The sequence below is a fragment of the Apodemus sylvaticus genome, chromosome 3 (genome assembly GCF_947179515.1).
Source record: "Apodemus sylvaticus chromosome 3, mApoSyl1.1, whole genome shotgun sequence".
Taxonomy (NCBI): Eukaryota; Metazoa; Chordata; class Mammalia; order Rodentia; family Muridae; genus Apodemus; species Apodemus sylvaticus.
Window position 1 is genome coordinate 101,232,602 of NC_067474.1, and position 25,689 is coordinate 101,258,290.

General features: G+C 41.5%; 1 protein-coding gene across 1 annotated transcript in view; it reads left to right on the forward strand.

Moving 5' to 3' along the window:
- The window catches only part of Focad (focadhesin), a 307,188-nt gene that overhangs the window by 253,961 nt on the left and 27,538 nt on the right, over positions 1-25,689 (forward strand). Inside the window, exons 25-34 of the mRNA XM_052176733.1 lie at positions 2,156-2,264; positions 5,286-5,402; positions 7,735-7,973; positions 11,969-12,058; positions 18,215-18,362; positions 20,270-20,389; positions 21,771-21,893; positions 22,322-22,399; positions 22,982-23,053; positions 24,507-24,609. Of these exons, the coding sequence (XP_052032693.1) occupies positions 2,156-2,264; positions 5,286-5,402; positions 7,735-7,973; positions 11,969-12,058; positions 18,215-18,362; positions 20,270-20,389; positions 21,771-21,893; positions 22,322-22,399; positions 22,982-23,053; positions 24,507-24,609 (1,199 nt within the window). The remainder of the gene's footprint in view (positions 1-2,155; positions 2,265-5,285; positions 5,403-7,734; positions 7,974-11,968; positions 12,059-18,214; positions 18,363-20,269; positions 20,390-21,770; positions 21,894-22,321; positions 22,400-22,981; positions 23,054-24,506; positions 24,610-25,689) is intronic.

Here is a 25,689-nt window from a genome sequence, read left to right on the forward strand (position 1 = left end):
TGTTATTCAACCTGTATTAGAAGGAAATGATTTAGTTTTGCTTTTATTAAATGATTTTTATGGCCCAAGTCCTAGCTTGCTTTGTGGTAGTTTAAAAAGTGCTTTGTAATCTGTAACCTCAGGGGGAGCCATTTCTTCAGACCTCAAGGAGTCCTTCCAAAGCTGTTCATCCCAGGCCTGGGTCTTCCTGACTTAGGACAGACCTCCCTGGCGATGAAGAGCATGAGCAGGTGCAGGGCAGGGCTTCACTGAGCTGAGCTACGTAGGGTGGGACAGGGAGACAGAAAAAGGATCAGGTGACTAGTGAATGAAAAGACGTGATAATGGCCATAAAACGTGCTCCCAGGAACCGTTTAGCCGCTGTTTAATGGTGGGCAGACCGGTCTGGAGGCACGGATGTAATGGGTTCGCATGAAGAGGTTGTCTGAGGGCCATTCTCATCCTCTGGGCCTATTCTAACACTATCCTGTATACAGCGAATGATACAGTAGACTCAGGCTCAGGCCTCATTGCAGGGCTCGGGGGTATTTTCTGTCGGACTTTATTTGGATGCAATTATAAGCATCCCAGAGTAGCATCTTCAGATGGGGAAGTTCTGCAGATAGCAGCTCATCACTGTCTCATTCAGAGCTTCCTTTCATAAGATGAGCCTGGAAATATGGAATAATACCAAGTGTACAGTTTTATATGCTGTTATATGAAAATTAGGTAATGTTTATGTTGTCAAAAAGTTAAATGAATTCCTATTGTTAATATTAGAAAGTTATCATTTGAATTATATCACAGGAGAACTTTTAACTCAAGTGGTCTAAACCAGTACCCCCCCACCCCATCTTATATGGAATCAACAAGTCATATTACAAAGTATCTCGAAGGCATCTGGCTTTGATGCAGTGAGTTATGAGAGAATGGGAGTCATGACTGTCAAAGGCTGCCACATGTTATATGGGAGTAAAGTACAGTTGTGACCTGGTTTGGGGGGAGCTGGTTCCACACAGTGCTATTTCAGAAGAGGCTGCTGCACTCTGCTGGTTCTTTTCAAATAGGTGTTTCTTTCTGTTTTTGGGATAAATCAATATATCTAAATTAGCTAAATTAGCTAAAAAAAATGATATGAAAGAATATACCATGAGAGATGCTCTGTCAGAGGATGGAGTAAGAGGTGTAGGAAGGATACTTAGAAATAGAAGCCTGGTTTCTAAGTTGCATAAGGTCATAATGACCATGGTGAGGAAAGTTAAAAACAGCCCTAGTGTCAGCACAGAAGTTTTGGCCTCTAGGGATAAACAGACCCACACTTTATAAAGGATTTGTCTCATTTTATTTTATTTTATTTACTTATTTTCAGGACAGGGATCACCAAGTGTCCCTGCCTGTTTTGGAACTCACCATGTAGACCATGATTTCCTTGAATTCACAGAGATCTGCCTGCATCTGCCTACTGAGTGCCGGGATTAAAGATGTACACCACCACACCTGGCTAATTATTTTTATTTTGTATTACAGGTGTTTTGTCTGCATATGCATGTGTATCATGTGTATGCCTGGTGCGCATGGGGTTTATAAGAGTGTCAGATTCCTGGAAGTGGAATTACTGATGGTTTTGAGATACTATCTTAGTTATGGTTTCTGTTGCTATGAAGACACCATGTCCACAGCGATTCTTATAAAGGCAAACATTTAATTGAGGCTGACTTATCATGCATGTTGCTGTGCAGGCAGATGTGGTGTGGGAGAGGTAGCTGAGAGTTCTACATTACGATAGGAAGGCAGCAGTCAGAGAGAGTGGTGCTGGGCCTGTCTTGAGCTTCTGAAACCTCAAAGCCCCTCCTCCCTGCTTGAGTGGGGACCCCCTGATACACTTTCTCAACAAGGCCACTTCTCCAATATTGCCAGTCCCTATGAATCTATGGGGGCAATTTCCATTCAGAATACCAAAGCCACCATGTGGGTCCTGTGAACTAAACCCAGGTCCTGTGAAAGAATGAGTACTCTAACCACCGAACCACCTTTCTAGCCCTCCATACCCACATCTTCTTGTTTTAACTAGCTCTGTGCTGGGGCAGAGGTGCTTTTCTGCCTTGTTTGCTCTCCCATGAAAATGCTTCTCTCTTGGTCTTCTAAGTCTTCTCTTGCAATCTTTCTTTTAACACAGAGAGAGTCCGGTGGTCAAAGGCAATGCACTGCTGGCCCTGAGCAGCCTTGCTGTCGTGGTGTGCAAGCATGAAGCGAGCCTTTCCTCAGAGGCTGATGGAGTCCTGGAGGTGAGGGGGAGGATGTAGGGCATGCGGGCTTTGGTCACATCCCTTTAGTCATTATTTAGGTGGCCCGCTAGGTTTGCAAGGTAAAATTCTGTCACCACATCATCAGATTCTGTTACATGGTGAGCCCTTACTGTGAACCTTCCTGTCTTCCTGACCTGATGGGATGCTTTCCTCACTCTGGTTAAGTGGCCTTTTCCCTTTGAAGGTGACAATTTTATGAAAGGAGGGCTGTCTTTTTGTGGTTTTATCACTAGTAAACAATCTTAGAAGGTTAACCAGGCTTACAGAAAGTGAACAATATCGTAAAACAATGATAAATATGCTATATTTACACACTGAAAAAATTATACTTTGCATTTTAATTGTAGATGTCAATGATAAAGTGCCTATTCATTTTTGCAAGGCATTTATTTCTTAATTAAACATCTGACAGGCTGGCCAATATTCATTTCTAATGTTCTTTTTCAGATAATTCGTATCTGTCAAAATAAAAAAGTGGATTTGTTCTTGTTTTAAGTTCTATTGTTTGTTAACTGTCATTAGCCAGATATGATGTGGCCCGGGTAGTTAAAGAAACAAAACAAAACATTGGCTTTCGAATAACAGAGTCCTATATTTAAATTCCATTACTTTGACTCACTAGCTACACAGCCTATGTGTAGTGATTCCCACTTTTGGAAACTGTTTCCTCATCTCTAATATGGAATGACAGTACTTCCCAGATAATAGTATCATAAAATTAAATGAATGCACTCATGTGTGTGAACGTCTGCACATACATAGACACACACATACACACACACACACACACACACACACACACACACACACACACACACACACGCACAGAGATAATCTCATAACAGCAGGTAAATGATAAGCTCTCAATAACAATAGCCATCATTAGGCCCAGGATTAGTGCATGATTACTGCCTCTGTCCTCAAGGAGTGTTCTGTGAGCCATTTGTACTCTTTTGTTCTGTCTTCATTGGGTTTTTTTGGGTTTTAAAGTAGGGTCTCCGTATATGGCCCAGGCTGCCTCCAACTCACTGTCCTGTCTCATCTTCTCAGTGCTGAGATTATCCATGTTATCTCATACCTGGATCTGTACTCTCCGTTCATGGTGCTTTTCTGAATGGAAAGAATGTACCTTCCATTCATTTAAAAAAAAAACTGAAAATGTGTGGATTTTGGAGCCCCTTGGAATTGAAGACCAAGTTTAAAGGCTCGGTTTGGCCAGGAGCATGGAAACCTCTGACAGAGTGCTCTTGAAATATCACAGGAGAGCATTTCCACTCGGGTCGTTTTTTGTCTTGCTGTATCCACCACTTACAATTTAGATCCTCAAGGTTCTGCTCTCACCCCTTGGGTAGGCTGTGGACACAGCTTCATCTGAACATTTAATTAATCCCCAAATAATGGCGAAGAGAGAATTACTCAGAGGGTGTTGTTGAAGTAGGTACTTTGGGAACAGCCCACTGAGCCAAGGCAGCTACCCTGGGGAAAAATGTGTCTACCTGTAGAGCACCACCCAGTGCCTTCTCTCCAATGGGTGATTATGGTGAGACACATCCTGGTAGAAGGAAAGATAAGCATGGCCTATTCAAACCACTACTGGACCAAGGACAATGAAGGAGATCTATCCTTGAAGTGATCTCTGAGTCAGGGACAAACTACTTCTGTGGGTTAAGTGTGAGTCTTATATTAACGGGATCTACTTTATCCCTGCCCCTGGGAGCAGCTCCTCCTTCTGCCTAAACCCAACTCCTCCTCAATGAACTTTAGGCTCTGGAACAGTCAGATCTTTGCTTAGACCTGCTCTAATTCTTCTGCTTCTCACTTAGCAAGCCTATATACATTTACTGTTACTTTGTGTCTTACCTAAGTTGTTGGAAACAAATAACCTGTATATCACATCCAGTGACACTGTCACCAGTGAGCAGGAGAATCAGTACAGTGAGACAAGAGCTACATATGTACACGTAGAGACAGGGATGAGGCCCAGGATTAGTGCATGAGTGGGAAAAGTATAATTACTTAACATTCAAATATTTAACACTGAGCCCAAAGCTTTGTTTTAATAATGACAAAGATAAATGTTTCATTTCACTCAAAGAGCACTTTATTAAAGGCTATATACTAACTAGATCTATAACCCCAAAAGCTCATGCACTTTATAGGATCCCTTTTCTGGGAGATACTTATGGTGAATTATCAGTTGTGAAGTTAATTTGCCCCATATCTGGAGGTCTAGCTCAAAGTTGAAGTTCTAGATTCTCATATGCTTTATCCCTTATTTCCAGTCTTAGCAGACTGAGAAGCCACACAGGCTAAGAATGGGGCTTCACTTTTATTTTTATTGACCTTGGCTTTGGCCTTTTATCAATACAAAGTCCAGATCTCATTATTTGATTAAAGCTGAACATGCGTGACCAGTAATAAAAGATCTTAAGATGAATGTTTCTGACCCGATGGCCACGGGTGACTTTTACAACCAAGTCTTTTTTTGGTGAATATAGTTTTTTATAATTTGTTAGGTGAACGGTCATGGCAACTGATGGACAGTCATATGTAATAGTGAATGTAGTGTAATAGTATCTCTGGCATTTGCTAGAGATGTTGGTCAGACTGTTGCAGGCTAATTGACTATTTTGTGAAATGGTAAGTCATAAAATGTGGAAATTTTAAATTTCTTTTTTGCACTTTTTGCTTGTGTATGTTATTTTCATCACAGTTCACAGGGCAGAGGAAGCCTGAGTCTATTCTGATACAGCCTCTATCTTCCTACTTCTGGTAACCATTGAATGAAATGTAATTACACTCTTGTTGGGAAACAGGGAATGACACACACTTGTCAACACTATTTGTTTCATGTACTATGAGCAGATAAAGTTTACTTCGTGAGGGTAGTATTTTATTATTTCACAACGAAGAAAAGGCTATAAAATAAAGTTTGGATGACAAAGTTAAGGTTTGTTATATTTTTTTCTACTATCATTTCACATTTTCCCCCATCTACAGGTCCAACCTAATTTCCTTCCAGTGAAAGAGTGGGTTTCCATGGTTCTTACTACTCTCCTGGTCATTGTGGACAGCCATTACCACCCCAGAGGGCAACTCTTCACCTGCTTTTATCATGTAAGTACAAGAAATATAAATGACCAGAATCACAAGGGTTCTATCCTGACACCCATTGCCCACATGAAAAATATGGCGTGGTATAGTAATTTCCGCTTCTGACTGTAGGTTTGAAGGGGTGCGCGTGCGCATGCTCAATGTTTGATTGAGTTGGGTTAGGATGTATGCCACATGCCAGCAATAGAAAAGCTCTAGAATTTTTTTCTGATGTATAGTCAGGGTCAGGGCTACATTTGTAGGAATCTACAAATGGTCATTTTTTGTCATTATGTATAAAATGAGAAGGGTGACAGCATCCTCTGTAATGCATGCCTCAGACCCTCATGCCACCTGAGTTCTGTACTATTGACGTGGCAGTTCACCGTCACCTTTCTTGTTTTCCGGGTTTATGAAATAAAAGTAAAAATCCTTTGCTGTGTCTTTCTGACTCAGAGACTGTGAAGGTGAAATTAAGTGATGTAAACGTGTTGTATTTTCAAAATAGTAAAATTCTTTGTAAATACCAAGTAATCCTGTTGGTCACATGAAAAATTACCGCTGCCCACGTCTTTCTGTTTCATGATGGTGTTCTAATGACTGAAGCAATGTGAAATGCACATATTGACGACTAATGCTCCCTTTGGGGCTGTGGAATTACTTTACCCCTGCAATAGTGTATAATTATTTTGGTTTTATCCTATCAGCGTGCATTGCTTAGGAAATAAGAGAGAGCACAGGCCAGTCAGCCAAGGTTCTGGGGATCGCAGTTGTTTAAAGGAAAGCGCAGCACAGATCCCAAACTGCTGTGAAGACTATGGTTTCAGTCCAAAGGCCATTGTCCATGGTCTTCCCTGTAAATATTGTTCTTTTTACCCTGCCCTTGGGAGGACCAGGTAGGTATTGTTCTAGGGCCTAGGGTCCAATGCCAGATTTTAACTACAGTTTGGAACCAAAAAATAATAATAGATAATGGAAAGCTAAATTGGAAGTTAGATTTTGTTCAGAAAAAGAATCCTCCAGAAAATGGGTTAGACACTCACTAGAACAGATAACTATGTGAGAATCCTAGGCAGTCTGCTTAATTCTTCCAAACCAATAAGACAAACTCTTTATTGACCAGTTCCGAATTACTGCTTACCTTTTAAATTCTTTTTACATTATTACTTATTTTAAGGTCATATTTCAGAAGTCACTTCCTTTATTTCCTGTGTCATATGTACCTGAGTTCGTTTAAGAAACATTGTTATTTGAAAACATTATATTAACGTTCATTATACTGTCCTACATGCTTGACAGTAGTAGTAGACCTTGGGGAGCAAATACACATAGAATTAAAACACATTGAACCTTGTTTTGACTGCCGGGGATAAGGCCGCTTTTATGGCATGTCTGAAAATCCAAAATGGATAACAGTAATGGTGATAAAGAGGCTTTCTTCTCTACTTGAGACATTTACAAAGCAAGTAGCGAGTATGGTAGAGTGCTCCAACCTGGCGCTCTTGCAGATGCTCTTCCTGTTCAGCTGCCCTGTCATTTTATTAGGGCCGTTATTCATTTTTCTTCCCATAATTGCATATCAGAAGGCACATGTAGAGCCCCCAGTTTCCTTTTGAATAGCAGTTATTGCTCTGTAACCAGAAGATTTTAGAATTTCAACTTCCCTCTTAATTAAAAGGAATTAACCCCCCATAGAAAATAATCCTTCTATTGGGTTGCGTTCCCACAATAAAAAAAATTGGGAGATATGCCAATAGATCCTTGTGCTGCACTTCCACCTGTTCCTCTGTAGTAAGCTTAACTCTTATCTACACCCCCCTTTCTTCTCTTTTCTCTTCTCTTCTCTTCTCTTCTCTCTCTTCTCTTCTCTTCTCTTCTCTTCTCTTCTCTTCTCTTCTCTTCTCTTCTCTTCTCTTCTCTTCTCTTCTCTTCTCTTCTCTTCTTTTCTTTTCTTTTCTGGACAAGTCCTAGCTTTCTGTTCAGTGGTAATGTGGAATGTCTGTGTTCAGACTGCTTTACTTTTGGCTTTCCTGTTATATGCATGCAGACTTTTTCCTGTTATATGCATGCAGGCTTTTGAAAAACACGGAACCTGAATTTATATAGTGAGAGAATCCACAACCTCTGAACATGGGCACTTAGAATTCCATCTTTGAAATCTCAGAGGATGTTACTGGTTGCTCAGTAGTGGGTGGACACATTGACAGAAAGCTGGGTATGCAGCAGACACAGTGAGAGGCTCCTTCGCATGCAGGTGTAGGAGAAACTTGCATCACTGTAGCACCCGTGGGATAGATGTGCACCCTTTATGTTTTAAGCAAGAGGCTAACCCGATTTCTTTCTTTGGTTTCCTTAGAAGTCCTATTCTGGTGAGAACACGGCAAGTGCTATTGCGCGCTCTGCCGCTGCCACGGCTTTGTCTCTCCTGGTGCCGGTTTTCATTATCTCGTGCAAAGAGAAGGTTGAGGAAATCCTGAACATGCTGACTGCCAGGTTACCTGGGAAACCAAGTGCTGATGAATCTCAAGCCGTGCAAATCCATATGGGCCTTGCATTGGGGATGTTTCTCTCGCGCTTGTGTGAAGAGAAACTCAGGTACAGTTGATTAAAGTATTGCTGTGTTTCTTCTTTGTGATTTTGGTGGTGGAATATACTTTACACACACACAAGCGCGTGCTACATTACACACACACACACACACCCAAACACATACACACACACACACACACACACACACACACACACGCATGCACCTAAACATTACATCTGAGCAGTATGTGCTTGCTAAACTTTTTGAGATGGTTAAATTGATTGTTTATTCTCATAGATGGGTGAATTTGGCTGCGTAAAATATATGGATATTAGTATTCTTTAAGGGTCATTATTCAAGTGACTGGTTACTTGGAAACCATCTCAGACTGAGATAGAAGTACAAATGTATAATTAATAGGCATGAACACCAGTCTTCGAGTACCCTAAGTAATGAGAAACTTCTCCCCTCCGCCTTTCACTGTTGCCCCTTTATTGACATCTCCATAAACTGGGAGGAAACGACTGGGGAGTCCCCTATAGCAGAGCGTGCTCGGAGTCACTGAATGGCCTGAGAACAGCATGTCCTCAGCTTTAAATGCTGCTTCTGTTCTGTTCCCTTGCTACATTTAGTAATCCTTAAAGAGTCCTAATCTGTGCATATTATGCTGGGTGCTTTATTCAGTTTGATTGCTCATTTTTCGGGTGCTAGCATTATCAGTGAATGGCGCAAATGGAATATGAAAGACCCAGGTGGAAAATTCCAGTAAATGGACAAGTTTTTCTACACATCGATTGTTGTATCTTAGCTTTAACCATAATTGGTCTTTTCCCTGTATTGTATATTAAACCTTAGAATTTTATACATCCAGGTTGCTTATAGTGCAGTCTGACATGAATATTTGTTTACCGTGAATATTAATGGAAGTGACTTGGGCTTCAGCCGATCTCTCCTACCCTGGAAATAGGAGATAGGGAGAAGCGTCTAGCTATGATGTTAGGTGTCCTTATACTTCCTAGTTGGTAGCACTCAGTGGCCCCAAAGCAAACACTGTGTTGGGGATAAAATGGATGATGTTACACCGCATCTAAAGTGCTCCATTTAAGTTTGTGTTTGTAATTTACTTAGCTTGAAGAAACACTATTGTGTTTTGGGGGAGATTACTATTGCCCTTGGGAACAGTATATTTCAAGAGGACATCTTTAGCTTCTGGAAAACATCTGTCAGACAAGTGGAGTGACTGGCATAGTATCTGCAAATGAAAATGAGACATGCCCAGAATATTCATGGAGGCCCAGCTCTAGATGTGAACAAAGAATATGCCCCTTGCATGGGAATCGCCGACGCCATTCCTCCTGTGTCTGATAGAACACAAAGTGTTTTGTAAAAGCTTAAGGCTTCAAAGTGATTTCCCCCTTTGCTGCTGTGCAACAAATGGCGCTCTCCTCACCATCTGTGTTCAGGCTCTTCCTCGGTTTGCTTTCAAGCAGTGTGTTCTTACATCTAAAACGGAGCCTCGGCAGTTCAGTTGTTGGCAACTCGCTCACCTCTTCATTAACTTGGGATAAGGTGCTGCACTGGCTTTACGACTGTCAGGTTTGCATTGGGGTTTACTTCAATCGCGCTGCCTGGAAACCCCACAGGTGCACACTTAGCCCTCATTCCCAGGTTGCCCACCACCCGTCTCTCTTACTTGAATTTGTACCTGCAGGGAGTCCTGGGCAAGGACAGAGGAAGTTCATCCGTGGCTGAGTCACTGAGAATACTGGTAGATTTGTTTTCTTTTGATTGTTTTTTTAAGAAAAGGCCACTCTATGTAGCCCTGGCTGTCCTGGAACTCCGTGTGTAGACCAGGCTGGCCTTGAAGTCCTGAGTGCTGAGATTAAAAGTGTGTGCCACCATGCCTGGCCCTGAGTACCTGTAGATGTTAACTTTGCTGAATAGCATTATTCTTTTCTTTGGACAGTGTCTTGATAGTATAGTCACCAACATATAATAATCCCTGGATCCTGTTTGCCCATTTCTTTTAGAGCAGAGAAATCAGAACTATTTGCTCTTTTCTACCAGTCGATGTTTTACTTTGGTAGTTACAATATTACCAGATGTTGTAATTTTTCACACTTGTCTTTTTATTTTTTTTTTTTAACTAAAATAAAGGTTAGGGGCTGGAGAGCTGCCTCAGTGGTTACAAGTGCTTGCTGCTTTTCCAAACAACATGAGTTTGGCATCTAGTACATTGTTGGGTGGCTCGGTGTAATTGTAGCTCTGGGGGCACTAATGTGCTCTTCCAGCTTCTAAGGGGATCCAAACTCATGGGCACACACTCCTGCACGGCTCAAGCACAGCAGGAAATATAAGATGAATCTTAAAAATATAATTCAACATAGAGGCTGGAGGTATAGCTCGGTGGCTAGGAGCACTGGCTGCTCTTGCAGAGGACTGTGGTGTGATTCCCAGCACTCACATAGCAGCTTACAAGCATCTGTAAATGCAGTCCTAGCTGATCCTATGCCCTTTTCTGGCTCCCTTGGACACTTGGCACACACATGGTGCACAAACAAACATGCAGGCAAAATACTTACAAGTAATACAAATAATAAAAAACAAAGCTAAGTACCAAGAGAGCTATTGGCTTGAGTGGGTGTGTGAAGTACCCCTTAAGAGAACAAATGTCAACACTGCATTGTTCTCAGAGTACATTCTCCATCCTAGAAGAGACTCATCACAGTTCATCTGACTTATGATTTTCCTGAATTTGAATTCATAGCTAGGATTATTCAGGAAGGTTCGTTACACAAGGCTTCTTTGCTTCTGTTATAACCTGAAGAGGATGCAAGTATGATCTCACTATAAGAATATTTAATTATACTTTATTCCTAAGAATAATTCTAAAGGAACATATTTATTTAATGCCCCTCCTATACCCCATATGTGTGTGTATCTGTGTGTGTGTGTGTCTGTCTGTCTGTCTGTCCATCAAGGCTTCTCCCACGCCACAGTATAATCCATGTTTATAAGCCTTGCTGTAGTCTTGGTTTGGAAGCTGTAAAGTGTTCTCTGGCTGCTTGGTATCCTTGGGCTGCATTTCATCCGATATGATCTGAGGATGAAGAGAAGGGGCTAAGCTCTAGGAACCCTGGGTATTCAGTGTGAGTGAGTAAGTCTACAGCTTTGCCTGAGGAAAGAGCCAAAGACTATCCTGTCTTAATTCTCACAAAGACAGGTATAAAAACCAATTATTATATGGAAGCACAAAATGTAGGGCTAGGGAATTTTCCCCCTTAAAAACTATATAATGAAAGGAATAAAGCTAACTGGTAAGGCATATTACTGAGACATGGAGTCACAAGCTGCATTCCTCCCAAGAGGGAAATTTGGAGTGAATAACAACTTTATTAATAGTTTTGTTCAATTTACTTCAAAAGTATCTTTTACACTCTTCGAAATATTTGAAACTATGATCTCCAATGATTTCAAATTTAAATACACAGAGTATTCAAAGGAAGCTTTAGGACATATTGTTTGTAATTGGTAACATCCCTCAGAACTTGATTACTGAATTATTTTTACAGTTACCCTATCTACAAAATGAGCATATATGAATCACCAATGTTGTTACTACATTTTTTTACATATAAAGGAATGCTGAAATTTTCAGTAGATAGTGACAAAAAAAGACTTTATTTGAAGAACTTTGACTTTTTTATTAACATGTATCTATCTGTATATATGTTAACGTGTGTGACGTGCGTGCCATGGTGCACATGTGGAGATTGGAGGATAACTTGTAGGAATCCTTTGTCGCTGTTCGTTATGTTGGTTCTGGGGGTCCAGCACAGATCATCAGGCTCACTGAACGTGTGACGAGCACCCTTACCTGTTAAGCCGTCTCTCTGGACCAGAATGCATCTTATTTGTCTTTTGATACTGGGGATCAAAGCCAGAGTCTCATGCATGCTGGGCAAGCACTCTATCACTGAGCCTCTCACTCCCAGATATGCCATGAACTTGAACAATTGAGTGATTATTAGTAATCCATTGTCCCTGTCTTCTTGTCTAGTGATATGTCTGGCCAACAGATGAACCTTCTTCTGATGAAGTCCTTGGATGCCCTGGAAAGCTGCTGTTTTGACCCCAGTCTTGAATACAAGTATGTTGGTTATGCTCATAGCTGATGCTTAGAGTTTGTCTGATGCTGGCAGCAGGCCTGGGCGGCTGTGGTGACGTGTTGGCAGGATCTGATCTGAAGCTCTGTGGCAGAGAGCTCAGTAGTAATTGTAAAGAATCTCTCTCTGAAGCTGCTTTGTTCCCAAGCCCTGCTGTCGGTGGGCAGCTCACTTAAGTGCAGAGCAGTGTATGCCATTTTGTGGCTCAAGCCTCCTGTTACCAAGACTTCCATCTTGCTTTGGATCTGCTGACCAGGATGCCTCTCTTAACCTTGCTTCAGGATTAGCTGAAAATGATTTGAATAGGAGTGGGCAGAGAGAGCCTTTGGTGATGTGAATGCCCTTGTAAAACCATCGGCTGAGGCATCAGATGGAAACACATCAGAGCCTCACAATCTGTTCCACAGTCTCTCCCACCAACCCCCATTTGGTCCTCATGCTTTGTAAAGCTCTTTTTATAAAATGAAACTCTAAATTTTATGGTTTCATTCTAATATTGAAAGATAACAAAGTGAAAATAATCATAAAAGAGTAATAATATAAAAACATGCTAAACATGGTGTTATACATTTAACCTCTAATCTGAGAGTTGTATGGCTGAATAATAAGGTTTTGTGGAATATTGTCAACAATAGCTTGCACCTTTTTGACTTCTATGATTTGGAATCTCGGGTTTGAATACTCGGGGTCCATTGTTTCTATAAAAAAAACAGATTAGAACTAGCAGTTTATCCTTTGGTGTTATCCATAGATAACATCTACTTTGTTGAGCTCAGACTAACAAAGAATAGATAAAGTAGTGACGTAGCCATACAAAAGGAAGCATATGGAGGATTTTTATCATAAATACAGTTGGTCTCTGTAGTAGATGGCACTGATGAATTCCAGGACAGAGAAGTAGGAGGGGGTTGATAGGAGAATGACAGAGGGAAGAGGGCTTAGGGAATTTATGGGGAGGGGGGAACCGGGAAAGGGAAAATAATTTTGAATATAAACAAAGAATATTGAAAATAAAAAATATAAAAAAGTATAAATATATTTGATATGCAGGAAAAAAAAAGTTGGCACTGATGAAATGGTTATATGCAGGAGAAGGCTGAATAGAGACCCGACAGTTCCTCAAGAGATCCTTAGGGAACCTGTGACTTCTTCAGAGTACAGTCTGCATATGTACGGGAAGGGAGTTTGAGGTTGGAGTCTTCTGAATGTAGAAAATGACTAATGAGAGGAGTAAGGGCATGCAGTTATTGTTCAACTCATATGACTGAGATTTCAAGTCTAATATTTGCATTGCTATTGTCTTAATAGCCAACAAGTAGGAATCCCTCGTCAGACCTTTCCTTTCTTCCTGTCCATCCTCCCCAGATACTCCCCATAGCCATAGCTCAGGATGTTAGAAAGATGTGGAAAAGCTTACCGTTCAAACACTGCAGAGTGTTTGCCGACTGGAGCTGTAGAGAGGAGTGCACGTACTGTTTCCATCCATCTCCATGGTATAGGTGTTTATATCCTAAAGGCATCACATGGCTAAGTGTATCTAACCTTAAATTTTATTTTCATGATTGATAAGGTTCTGATTTCCTCATTCTTTTCCTCTCTTGATTCTCATCTTTGTAGTAAAAAGCAATATTTATGAGTGAGCCTGGACACGGGCCACTCCCACAGACAAATGTGGAACAGGATCGTGTGAAGCACCTTCTCACTGGGAAGAGAGGTGCTTGTGCATTAGAGCCTAGTTAACGGTTCATGCTTCCAAGCCGGCTTCCCCTCTCCCATCCACACTTCAGCATTCCTGCTATTAGTAGTTCCTCACTCCATCCATTAGTGACCTGAGTTGTCAGCCCTGGATGGCGTTCTTTCTCAGGCACAAGTTCCTCTGGCACTTGTCCAGCAACTGCGTTTTCACATGTGCACTTTGCGTACTTAAGTCCTAATCACAACTGAGAGAGCGCTCTGAGCAGGACTCTTCGTCAGTGTGTAGACAAAGAAAGCCAGTCTCTGACCTGACGCTTTTGCTTCCTCAGTGGCAGGATTAAGAAACAGGCCTAGGACATCTGAATTCAAAATCATTTTTCTTTGTCTTGTGTACCACAGTGTGGAAAACACAGTTCAGTGGGGAGAAAACAATTCATACTTGGCAGTATGGTGGCATTGTTATTGTCATCATCATTATTTAACATTTAACTGTTCTCCACTAATTTAAAAAAAAAAAAAATGTTATTTCTCCTTTTCTGACTTGGCCCAGGCCAGAATGCCCAGTGTATAGCATAAAGGGTAAACCTCCATCTGCCAATGAGATAGTAAAAGCACTCTTGTGAGGTGGTTAATAGATCCATGAGTATGCTACCTCAAAGGATAGAATTCTCCCAGAGCAAAAGCAGCAGGATTCCCAGATTTATTGGTTAAGACCCTGAGAGAGGAATACCTGCTCTGGGTGTCTGGTCCTATTGCTAACATTTTGCTGCCACCTAGTGGTCATCTGTTTGCCATTGCAGTCCTGACAGTCCTAACTCTGGTCCTGTTATCCATCAATGACCCGAGCTTTGGTTAATTACTATTGAGCTGTTACAAATACAATAACATTTAAATTGCGCTCTGTAAAGGGCAAAGTGCTAAACAAATGTTAACTGTTATTAGAACTAATTATCATATGGGTTGTACTTAATCTGTAGGATTGCGGACAATAAGCTTGGGAATTCAAGACTGGTCTGTGATTATCTTAGAAAAGTATCATAATATCTCAGTTGATATGACAATATAAACATAAGATTTGGGTGTCCTTTTGTGGGTTTTTTTGCTGATAATATTTTAATACACTGTGATAAGACATTTAAATAACTGATGGCATGACAGTAGGCAGAGATTTTTTTCCTCCCTCCCTCTCTCCCTCCCTTCCTCCCTCCCTTTCTTTCTTTCTCTGCACACCTAGTCCATGTACACACAGGAGGATATCGGGGGTTTTCCTTATTATTCTCCACGGTGTGTTTTAGGATAGGGCCTCTCACTGCTCCTGAAGCCTACTGTTTTGACTAGGATAGCTTGTCAAAAAAGTTCACAGGATCTGAGGGTCTCCATCTTCTCACGCTGAAGCCTCCAGCCCCATGATCATGTCCAGCTCTTTCATGCATGCTGGGATTAGAGCCTCTTGCTTTCACACCAGACACTCTTACCCAGCGAGCCATCTCCAGCCCATGTGTAGAACCTTATAATTAAAACTTCCTTTAATGTTTTCAGTTTTCCTATTGAGTATTTATACTAGCAACTCCAAACACTCTCGACTATTCAACATCATCAGCTGTTTTCACTTTAGGGGCTAGAAGCACCAATCCTTCACTCCCTTTGGTTTCAGTGGACAGATCATGTGAAAGCTACGTCTGTCCAAGTGACGTGTAGTGTAGAGTTGGCAGACATATCCAGAAGATCCCAGAATGGATTAGATTGGTGGAGATGGTGAACAAATCATTCTGGGTAGTTTTTAAAGACTTAAGACATTAAAACATGAAACATTTTAAATGAAAAGAAATAAATCTTTAGGGATATTTTCTAGGCGCAGACTGAAAATTGGTGGGGGGGACAAAGAAACCATTTGAAAAGTCAATGGATTATTTAAATCAGACAAGAAAGGCTAACATTCGAGATACGCACTAAGGATATCTGATTTATTACAGCTATCATTCCACATATTTCTATCAATGCATGCAGAAAGTTAAATTGTGTATTCATGTGATGTAAGAGTCCGCTAACACTGCAGCCAGACTAGAGTTGTAACTGTGCCTTAGAACTCTAACAAAGAAAGTCACATGTCCCTTTTGAAGTGCTGCACAACTTGGATACCTTGACAAGCAGAATCTACAAACTTCCTTGTTCATTAAGAGCAGTAAACCCCAAATTTTATTTGATTGGGGGAAATAATCTGACCATACAAATAAATTTGTCTGTCTCCATTTAATTTGGCCAGAAATAGAAATTGTGTTTTCCTGATAGGATCTTATAGAGTATATTTACTTTTGCAAACTAAACATAGACATCAGGGATTGTGTGTGCATGTGTGTGTGTATGTGTGTGTGCACATGTATGTGTATTTCCCCTCATTTTCTCTGTAGATACTCTGTCTACCCAACACTTATAAAAGGCACTTAGCCAATTCTTCATCACACAGCAAATACTGGATTAGTGCCTCTGTGCATCAAGTCAAATACCAGAGGCTGAAGATAATCTATAGTGAAGAAAAATAAAAAACAAAAGCATATCTACTGTCAAAGAACTGTGAGAACAGAGAAGAAGTAATTCCTCAAAGAGTTTCTCTTCATAATTTATAATTAAAATTGTAGGACATACTTTATACCAGGAGCTATGTGAGAGTTTTAAAGAGATTCCTTCCTGAGCTTGGGATGGTGTCCCAAGGAAGAACCATTTAAATATCAAGGATAAGTAGCAATTACATAGTCAAAGGAAGAACAGTAGTCAAATTTGTCAAAATATGAATCAGACTGTGTCTAATTATACCGTTGTCTAATTCTGTCTGTTCTACATGTGCCAATATGGAAAGATAGCTTAAAAAACTTTCCCTGTAGATTCCTAATTAAAACAAAAGCTTTAAATTCCTTCCAATCAAAAGTAGCCTTCCTTCAGAAATTTGATTGGTCTCCAAACATGCAGCCCTAGGCCTTGGATTAGCTGGTGGGAAATGCATTGTCTGTTGAACTTGTTAGGCCCCTGGGAGCTGTCACAGCGACCCTGCCTAACTGAGGGATGCTGGTGAGCTGGCTTCTCCATACAGAACTCCCTCCTGCTGTTTGTTTTGCAACAGAAACTAGAAAAACACTGAGTTGCCTCCTCATGGGTGTCATCACGGTATGATGATTGGCATGAGGGGGCCTTGGGCATGGCAGATGGAGGCGAAGACTGGGGACTGAAGTCCCTCTTTCTGGTTGTGCTCTCCTGAAAACTGTCTGTGTATTCTTGAGCACATCTTCAATCCCATGTATCCTTCTGGGTCTCTACTATCAGGTGTGGAAACTCTGTTTACACAGAGTTCGTTGCATACGTGTTACTCAAGTGTTCATAGGAAGGCTCTTGATGCCAGCCAAAGGCATAAGTGCCATTTAAGAGAAAAATCTACTCTCTATATGGATGTTGGAGAAAAGCCCTGGAATTGCACCAAGCCAGCACCAATAGCATGTTTTCTGAAATGCTTGGCATTACCAGTTAAAAGGCAACAGTAATGAGAAAAACTTTAAAAAGGAAAAATGGCCACAGGTGCACTGTGTTAGAATGCTAACCTGAATTTTCATGAGAGCAATTCTTCTCTTTAAATGGTATGTGTCCTTTCAGGAGATTGGGACACAAAGCCCCAGATTCCAATTGAATTGTCACAAGGGGTAACTTTTGACAAGCCTGTCATTTGTCCATTTTCTCTTCTGACCCAGTGGTACTCAGAGAGCAGAGGGGAAAGAAGGATTAATGTCATTGTGTACAGATGAATGCACGGTTTCTTTAAGAAAGAGATTCCACTTGTTGGAGTTGACCGGGAAACACGGAGCCTTCAGCACCACTGCGCTCTGCGCCTCGCTCCCACCTGCAGTTTGACCCCTCTCTCCTTAAGCACAGGCCAGAGGGGAGGATCCTGGTGTTTCTGGGAGGGCAGGAATAGAGCCGTTTCTCACCAGAGTTTAAGTCAGGCTTGTGTGTTTGGTTCTGTCTGGTGTGCTACGACACTGACATGGGCCATGGCTTTCTGATGCTTGGTAGTTGGTGATGATGGTGCTGGGGTATGTCTGTGGGAGACTCCCTCTCTCTCTCTCTCTCTCTCTCTCTCTCTCTCTCTCTGTGTGTGTGTGTGTGTGTGTGTGTGTGTGTGTGTGTCTGTCTGTCTGTCTGTCTGTCTCTGTCAACCCTCTACTGAGGGTTGAAACTAGAGCCTCAGTCAAGTGCATTACTAATGGCCTATAGTCCCAACCCTGCATATAGTTTTTTAAAAAAACTCCCTTTTGAGAGAAGTCAGGAGTGACAGAGCGCCTCGAGCCCGGCACAAGTGGAACCCTCTGTTTCACCTCAGCTTCAGAGCGCCATAGCTCCTGTGCGAGCATGGAACGGACACGCTGTGTGTGACCCTGACACTGTCTCTTTTGGCATCCAAGCACCGGCTGTATACTGGGAGTTGGACTTGCCCTGTCCCTCATGAGCCACAGCAGCCGCACGGAGTCACGAGTTCATGTGGCAGCGTCTCTGCGGAAGCTGTCTACCTACCTAGATGAGAGCAGGAACCAGAGCAGGACGTTTCAGGAGGTATGCAGTGGGGTCTGTCTCCCTTGCTTTGCCGACTTTCGACGCTAAGTCGTGCCTGCTTTCTTCATCTCATGGTTCAGTAGCCCTCAAACTGAAGTTCCCACTCAGGGCTGCAATAAGGAGAAGCCACCTGTACATTACCACGCCCTCCTAATTGTGCTCAGACTCACACGTGGTGTATGCAGTAAGAACCGTTAGAGAGTTCACACACCTTCTGGAGACTTAAACCACGGCCTTTCAGAAAGTCCTCAAGTGAAATGTAACTTTAAAAACAAGTCAGAAACAAACTTTAAGGAGCCGCAAATAAGTGCCCACTAGTATGAAAATTATGGAGGAAATTCCCTTTACCACGTTTGGTGAAAAGGTTTTTTTCTCCTCTGGTGTGGCAGAAAAATATTTATCAATAGGGCTGGTGTGACAGCGCTGACTTGTGTGAGCCACGCTGAGCTGGGGCGTTTTAGCTGGGGGTCACGTCTTCTCTTGTGCCCAGGTAAAGCTGAGCTGCCCATGCTCGCCATTGGGAGGGGCAGGGATGACCTTGTGGCCGGGCCAGATTCTCCCTCTCATTAGAGCAGATTCTGTTTTCTCCCAGCCTGCCCACAAGCTATTGATGGGGACATAATGGCTGCTCTGTTTCCCTGCTCAGCCCCTCTGTTTGCAGCAATGGGATTTGTTGAATTGGGGAATTTCTTTGTGGCACAGAGGGTTCGAGTTTTGTTCTAGTTTTTTCCATTTTTTACACAGTGTGGTGCATGATTTAAAAGTATGTATATATATATATATATATATATATGCATATAGAATGTATCTTTATGTCAAAGAAAGAACTATTTGATTAATCAGCAAAAACAAGGTTATTTTATTTTAACAGATGCTTTTGTCTGCTGTGGTCTTTTGATTAATAAGTCCACCAGTGAGTAATCTTGTCCCTCCTCAGATGTTTTATATCTGACTCCTTCCTTGTAAGCTGCTTACATTTTTATACACCAACCAGTGCTGGGAGTTGACCTTTGTCCTTAATCGAAACAGTATCTTTATGAGGAAGGGCTTGATGGTGAATACTGGACATAGCAGGAAGAGCCCCATACGCCGTGAGTCCCAGAAACTGACCTTCTCAAACTGACAGGCCCTGCAGATGGTCATTTTGGAACATTTTGCTCCCATTATCAGGTTTTCTTTATTTGCTGTTCATTCACTTACTTACTAAGTTTGCACACCATACAGTGACAGCTGCAAAACCCCTCTCAGTTTCAAGCAGTTCCTGTTCACGCTCTTGGGCCCTCCTAGGGATTGGAAACAAGGCTGTGTTTCACGCCTTTGCCGCCCTCTCCTGGCATGTGGGTGGAGTACTTGGCACCTCACAGCTAGTGAAGATCTAGCTTCCTGTGCTGTTGAAGTGTGCTATGTTGTGGCACTGTAAGGCAGCTTTAGTTTAGAGCAGTGGTTCTCAACCTTGCCAACGATGCGATCCTTTTATACAGTTCCTCATATTGTGGTGATTGCCCCCAGCCATAAAATTATTTTTGTTGCTACCTCATAAGTGTGATTTTGCTACTGTTTTGAATTGTAATATAAATATTTTTGTAGATACAGGGTTGCCAAAGGGGCCGTGACCTACAGAGTTGAGAACCACTGGTTTAACGGCTAAAGACCTTCATTTGAATCCTGGTTTTGTCTCATAGCTGTATGCATTTGAACCTCCAAATCTTGTCTAAGATGATCCCTGTCTTGAGCCTGTTGTGAAACACAATATAAGTCTGACAGCAAACTGTTACCCAGTCTAGGGTATCTATCTAAATTCAGTTCTTCTGGGGAGAATTTTGACAGATAAGCTTAGCAACTGAGCCGTGGTCTTTGATTTCTTTGCCTGTAAGCAAACATTTTTTTCTGCTCTGTTTTCTTCTCAGGTCCTCGCCTACACACTTAGCTGTGTGTGTACATCAGCGTTCAGTGCTGGCATTATTGAAGCTGCGGAGGCTGAAGATATTATGAGCAAGCTTCAGCTGTTGGTAGAGAACAGCCAGCAGGTTGTAATGTGTCCCTCAGTGGTTTCTCTCCTGAACTTGCTGGTGCTGTCGCATGCTGCTTTCGGACTCACTGGGAAGGGCACTGTTCTGTCTCGAACAGTGCCTGCAGCCAGTGGCCACCAGATACCCTCCTCTTGCTTTATGTCTCAGCTTCTGTGGACATTTGGCTGAGAACATTGTTGATTGGGCGTAGATGTCCAGAAAGGGTATAGCTCTGGCTGAGCTGGAACTAGAATATGTAGACCAGGCTGGCCCCAGTCGAGATCTGCTTGCCTCTACCTTCCCAGTGCTGAAATTGAAGGTGTGCATCACCATGTCCAGCTTCGTACTGTTTTTGATTTTTCTTTTTCAAATCATTACTCTACACTCATAAAAATCCCAAACTATGTGGCTAAAATGAAATTCAAGTAAAGTAAGAAAATGTGCTGAGGGGAAGAAGTTTAAATTTGTAAGACATACATGAGAGTAATGACAAAATTTTATAAAGTTATGAGTGCTTATTGGGCTCTGATTAAGTCAAACCTGTGGCAAACTCAAGACAGATAGTCTCTATTCATAGGTGAGGATGTAAAGGAAAGTTAAAATTCTTAAAAATTATGCTTAAAATGATCACTCTTAAATAATAATCACTCTTTAAAAAGGAACCTTTAACATGTGCTATGATCTATGCTCAGCGTGATGAGCTAATCATATGGAAATGCTGCCCAGTTGAGCCTCTGTGAGATACTTAGAGTTTCTCCTTAGAGTTGAATTACAGGGACAGGACGGAGACTGAGGGTTGCCTCTAGGGTAGGGGCTAGGAGGCTTTAGTAGCAGAGTTTTGCTTTTCAAGATGAAAATAGTTCTGAAGGTGGTTGTGCTTCTGTGGGTGTTCTTGATGCCCGAGAACTGCTGTCTGAGCTTGAGACAATGAAAAGGAATCGTAATTATCCATACCACAGAATTCCCCTCCTCTGATTCTTAAGAAAGGTTTCTCCACGTCTTCGTGCTAGCCTTTGTGAGCTATTTAGGAGCCACTGATCTTAGTGATGACATTATTATTTTGTGAGCCTATCACAGGTTTAGCATATGCTTTGCAATAACAAAGTCAGAAGTATTCCTATGCTGCACATTTTCTTGTGTAGGAGGTGATTTGACCTTGGTTGGTGAACCTCCAGCTTTTCAATCATACTCTGTCCTGAAAATTTTAGATTCATTGATTGACAATAAGAATTATTCTCCCAAGGCAACTCTCTATAGACAGACTCTGTTTCTAAAGTCCATATCAAACTTAGGGATATGAACCCTAGAAATGCTTGACTTGCTCTATACATGATATATGTTCTCTATGACTCCTAATCTATGACTAATTTTCCCTCACCCCTCTTTTTATTTGGACCAGACTTCAGGCTTTGCACTGGCTTTAGGAAACTTGGTCTATGGTTTGTCTGTGTGTGGACATGGAAAAGCTGAAGACTTGGGCAACAGACTTCGCCCCAGCTGGATTAAAGTTGTCCTGACAGAGGTAAAAAACATCACCTTCTGTATGCTATTATAAATTTGTATAAAGGAAACAAAAGGACTGATTTGTTGGATTATTTATAGGAATTGCTAAGTTATATAGCATATGTAGGTAACTTCAAGCAAACGAGGCATATACTTTTATAAGTAGTTTAACATGTCAACCATTGAAGGTTGTTTTATTTTTTAAAAGCTGCCTACTTGATTATGCCTTAACTGTTAAAACAATGTTAGATTTTCTGGAAAAATAGGAGCTTCTTATCATTTCTATGTTAATCTTAATGTTTTACTTTGTTTTAGTCATTATCCCAGTCGTTATTCGTGGAGGGTCAATTGTTAGTCCTATTGATCCTATGTAATTATTTCAATCTGGGCCATTTCCTTGGCTCTGCAGCAGTAACTCGCTTTTGACTCTTGATTCTTGGTTTGCAGGGAGCCCCCACCATGCTCTGTCTGGCCGCGCTCCATGGGCTGGTGGCACTGGTCGGCTCCGATGTGGATGTCATGCAGGTAAAGCCAGGAACTCCGAGGGGAGGGAATTTAGTTGAGAGTGATGTTAGCCTCACCTCTACCCTAGAGGTGGAGGAGTTTATGCCAGGGTGACAGTTACTCGTGATGGGGGCCTTCGATGCCCTACTCTGTGAAAATGTACTCCTGGTTGAGAATTCTGTCTGTAGAGATTTGTTCCTTGTTCTTACTTTATAGGAATTAATCCTCCTAAGGTAAGTCTCTTCCACAGAGGTTCCTACCCAAGAGACTGACCGAAGCATAAGAAATTTCAAAATTTATGCACAAGGAATTACAGTTCATACCTATAATGTTCCAGTTAAATCCTTGTGAATGTTTTATTCAGAAACATTATCCCAGTGGACATAAGTGTGTGTAAGTTTATCACAGTTCAGAATTGCAGGCCTCTGTTCATACAGTATAACTTCGAGGGATGTTCTGTACTGCTGTGAATGAGGTGCTAAGAAATCAGTATAAATAAATCCCGGGCCCCGCCTTTGAGGAGCTCACCACTTAGGGGCTTGAAATATTCTGACAGCTGATAAATCATCTCATACCATGGGTCATTTCTGCTCACTCTTTCAGCTAAAGTCAGAGGCCATCCAGAACACCCATTGTCAAGCAAGACTTAATGAAGTTATTCGAACCTTAACTGAGGTAAGAAGAGGAACTTGTAGTACCTGGGTGGTACACACATCTCCTGTGCTGTCTTTTTCTACTGTTTGTTGTGGTGTGTCTTTCCTGGCAAATATGAAAGTCTAATAGCTCTGCTGAGTTCATGAGTTTCAGTGTAGTAAATGGACCTGTGTTCATTGACGAATATGCCCTGCTCCTGGAATAAAAGAAAACTGACTCTTTTTTAAAGTTACATTCTTATGGCTTCACCTTTAAAAATTAAACATATCCTTGCAAGGGTTATCCAGCTTTTTGGGACAAGAACAAATGGAAGGTGGCCGGGGAAGCAATGGTCAGGTGGCATTAGCTCAGATGAGGAAATAATTATCATTGTCATTCTTGTAAGGCAGAATCACATTCATCTTCTTTAAAATTTTCATCTGTTACTATCTTGATCTTTTAACATCTCATGGTGACTGAATAAAGTCTGAAAGCACAGGCTGTAGGAAGTCGCCCAGTGTCACAGCCACCCAGCTTGTGTGGTCTAACCTCCTCCCAAGTACCGTGCCCAGGCTAGGCTTTTGTGATCACGAGTCCTGCTCTGCCCAGTGCCTTCTAGCCTACTTTTTCCCACTTAGTAAACTTTTCATTCTTATAAAACATGGCTAATTATAATAGCTAGCATGTGAAGAAGTTTTAGTAATTCATGTTGTAAAAGCAAAAATTTCTGGGCAGAGAAAAAATATTTTACATATATGAATAAGAATGTGCTCAGAAAAAAGAGTTTTACTGAAATTTAAGTTGTTAAAAGTTGGAATAACTAGAAAACTGTTATTTTAAAATGTTCATGCATTATAGTAAGCAATGATAGAAATTATTTAAAGAAAGCAATATGATATTTCATCTTATTTTTAGAGACACATTATTCTTAAGTAACTTTCGCTTCCTTCCTACTTTTTGAATTTTCTTTTCTTTTGTGTCAGGATCTCATGCGTTCCAGGCTAGCCTCAAACTGTGTAGCTGAGGATGACTCACAGCTCTCGACCCTCTTGCTTCTGCCTCCCAGTGGGCTGGAATGACAGGCCTGAGCCACCACACTTAGTTTATGCAGTGCAGGAGCTGAACTCATGGCCCTGTGTGTGCCAGGCAAACCTTCTACCAACTGGGCTGCATCCTCAGACTCTTGTGAGCTCTCCTTTACCAGATTTTCTATACCAGTCTTGCTCAGTAAAACCTAATAATGCTGCCAGTACTTTCTGCTGTGATCAGTTGGTTAGTTAACTGAGTCATTGATTCATTCATTCAGCAGACGCTCATCAGTTAGCACTAAGATTCAGGTCTAGCATAGCAGCTGCACATGAGCATCCTGTTCTAGAGCTTCTCATTCTCAACCCGGCCTCGATCTGCTGCTCAGTCCATGAGACCTTGCAGTGGCCCTTTATTAAACAGAGCTTGGATCTTGTCCCATTACTGTACTGCTTTGTTTCAACAACAGGTTATCAGTGTCTCAGGGGTGATTGGTCTTCAGTCAAATGCAATATGGCTGCTAGGACATCTTCATCTCTCTACCTTGTCTTCAAATCAAAGCAGAACTTCTGGTAAGATGAAAGTCCTAATATACCAGAGCTGGAAGAAGGAATGGCTGATTCCAGGTTCTGTACTTTGTCCAAACGATGGGTGTTATTATCTTTATTTTGTTTCTGAGCAAAATGAAGTAAAGAGAGGCTTCCAGATTTACTCTGGGTCACATGGCACGAAGTGGTGACTAGAATATAGATTGATTGACCTCTAAATTCTACGTTCATTCACACTTTCTCTCTGCCTTCCTTGAGGATAGTGTGGGCATCAATCAAGTTCCTGTACTTTACAAATGAACAATATGCACCTCAGAAATATTTCATGAGTTATATTCAGGGTTTGTGTACTGACAAGCCCATAAACAAAGAATCAGTCCTTGGAACACACATTTTATTTTTACTAAAAGTAATAGTGTTAGGTCTCATTTGAAAAATCTCTTTATACAGAGCTACATAGTGAGACCCCTTTCTCATAAAACCTGCTTCTTTACTTACGACTAGGATTTTTTTGCCCAGTGGCTTTATAAAGGTAAAGAGCTAAGCGTATTCAAATACGTGTGCCTCCTTGGGGCCTGGAGTCCGAGCTCTTTAAATAACAACAATACCTCTCTATTTGTATCTTTTGATAAAAGTAATGAAAACTTTACAATTCCCATGTGCTTTATATATGTTTTTACTTGGAGATTTTCTTGGGGAAAGAGCCACCATAATAAATGTGTCCCTGGGTCTTGGTAAGTGGCGTTTTGACCCAGCGGCCATCTTGTATCTGGTCCACAGAGGTTAGAAAACAAAGATCCCTCATGAAACTTAGCTTCACATACTCCCGGCAGCTCATCTCCTGGTAGTGTGACCAGGAATGTGGGCCGCTGTAATTTTGTTGTCCTTACCGCAATCACTCTGCAGCTTTGGGCAGAGGATTCTGGTCCACAGTCTGCCCTACATAATAAACTTTATATAGCTGTAGATTGTCATATTATCATAGGAAAGGGGATTTAAAAGCACCAAAATGAGACAAGAAACCCTTGCTAATGTTAGTTTTGAACGTCAGGGCTCTTATAGTATCCTGGTAAAACAGCACAGTACCAGAGTTTGGTAGGTTTG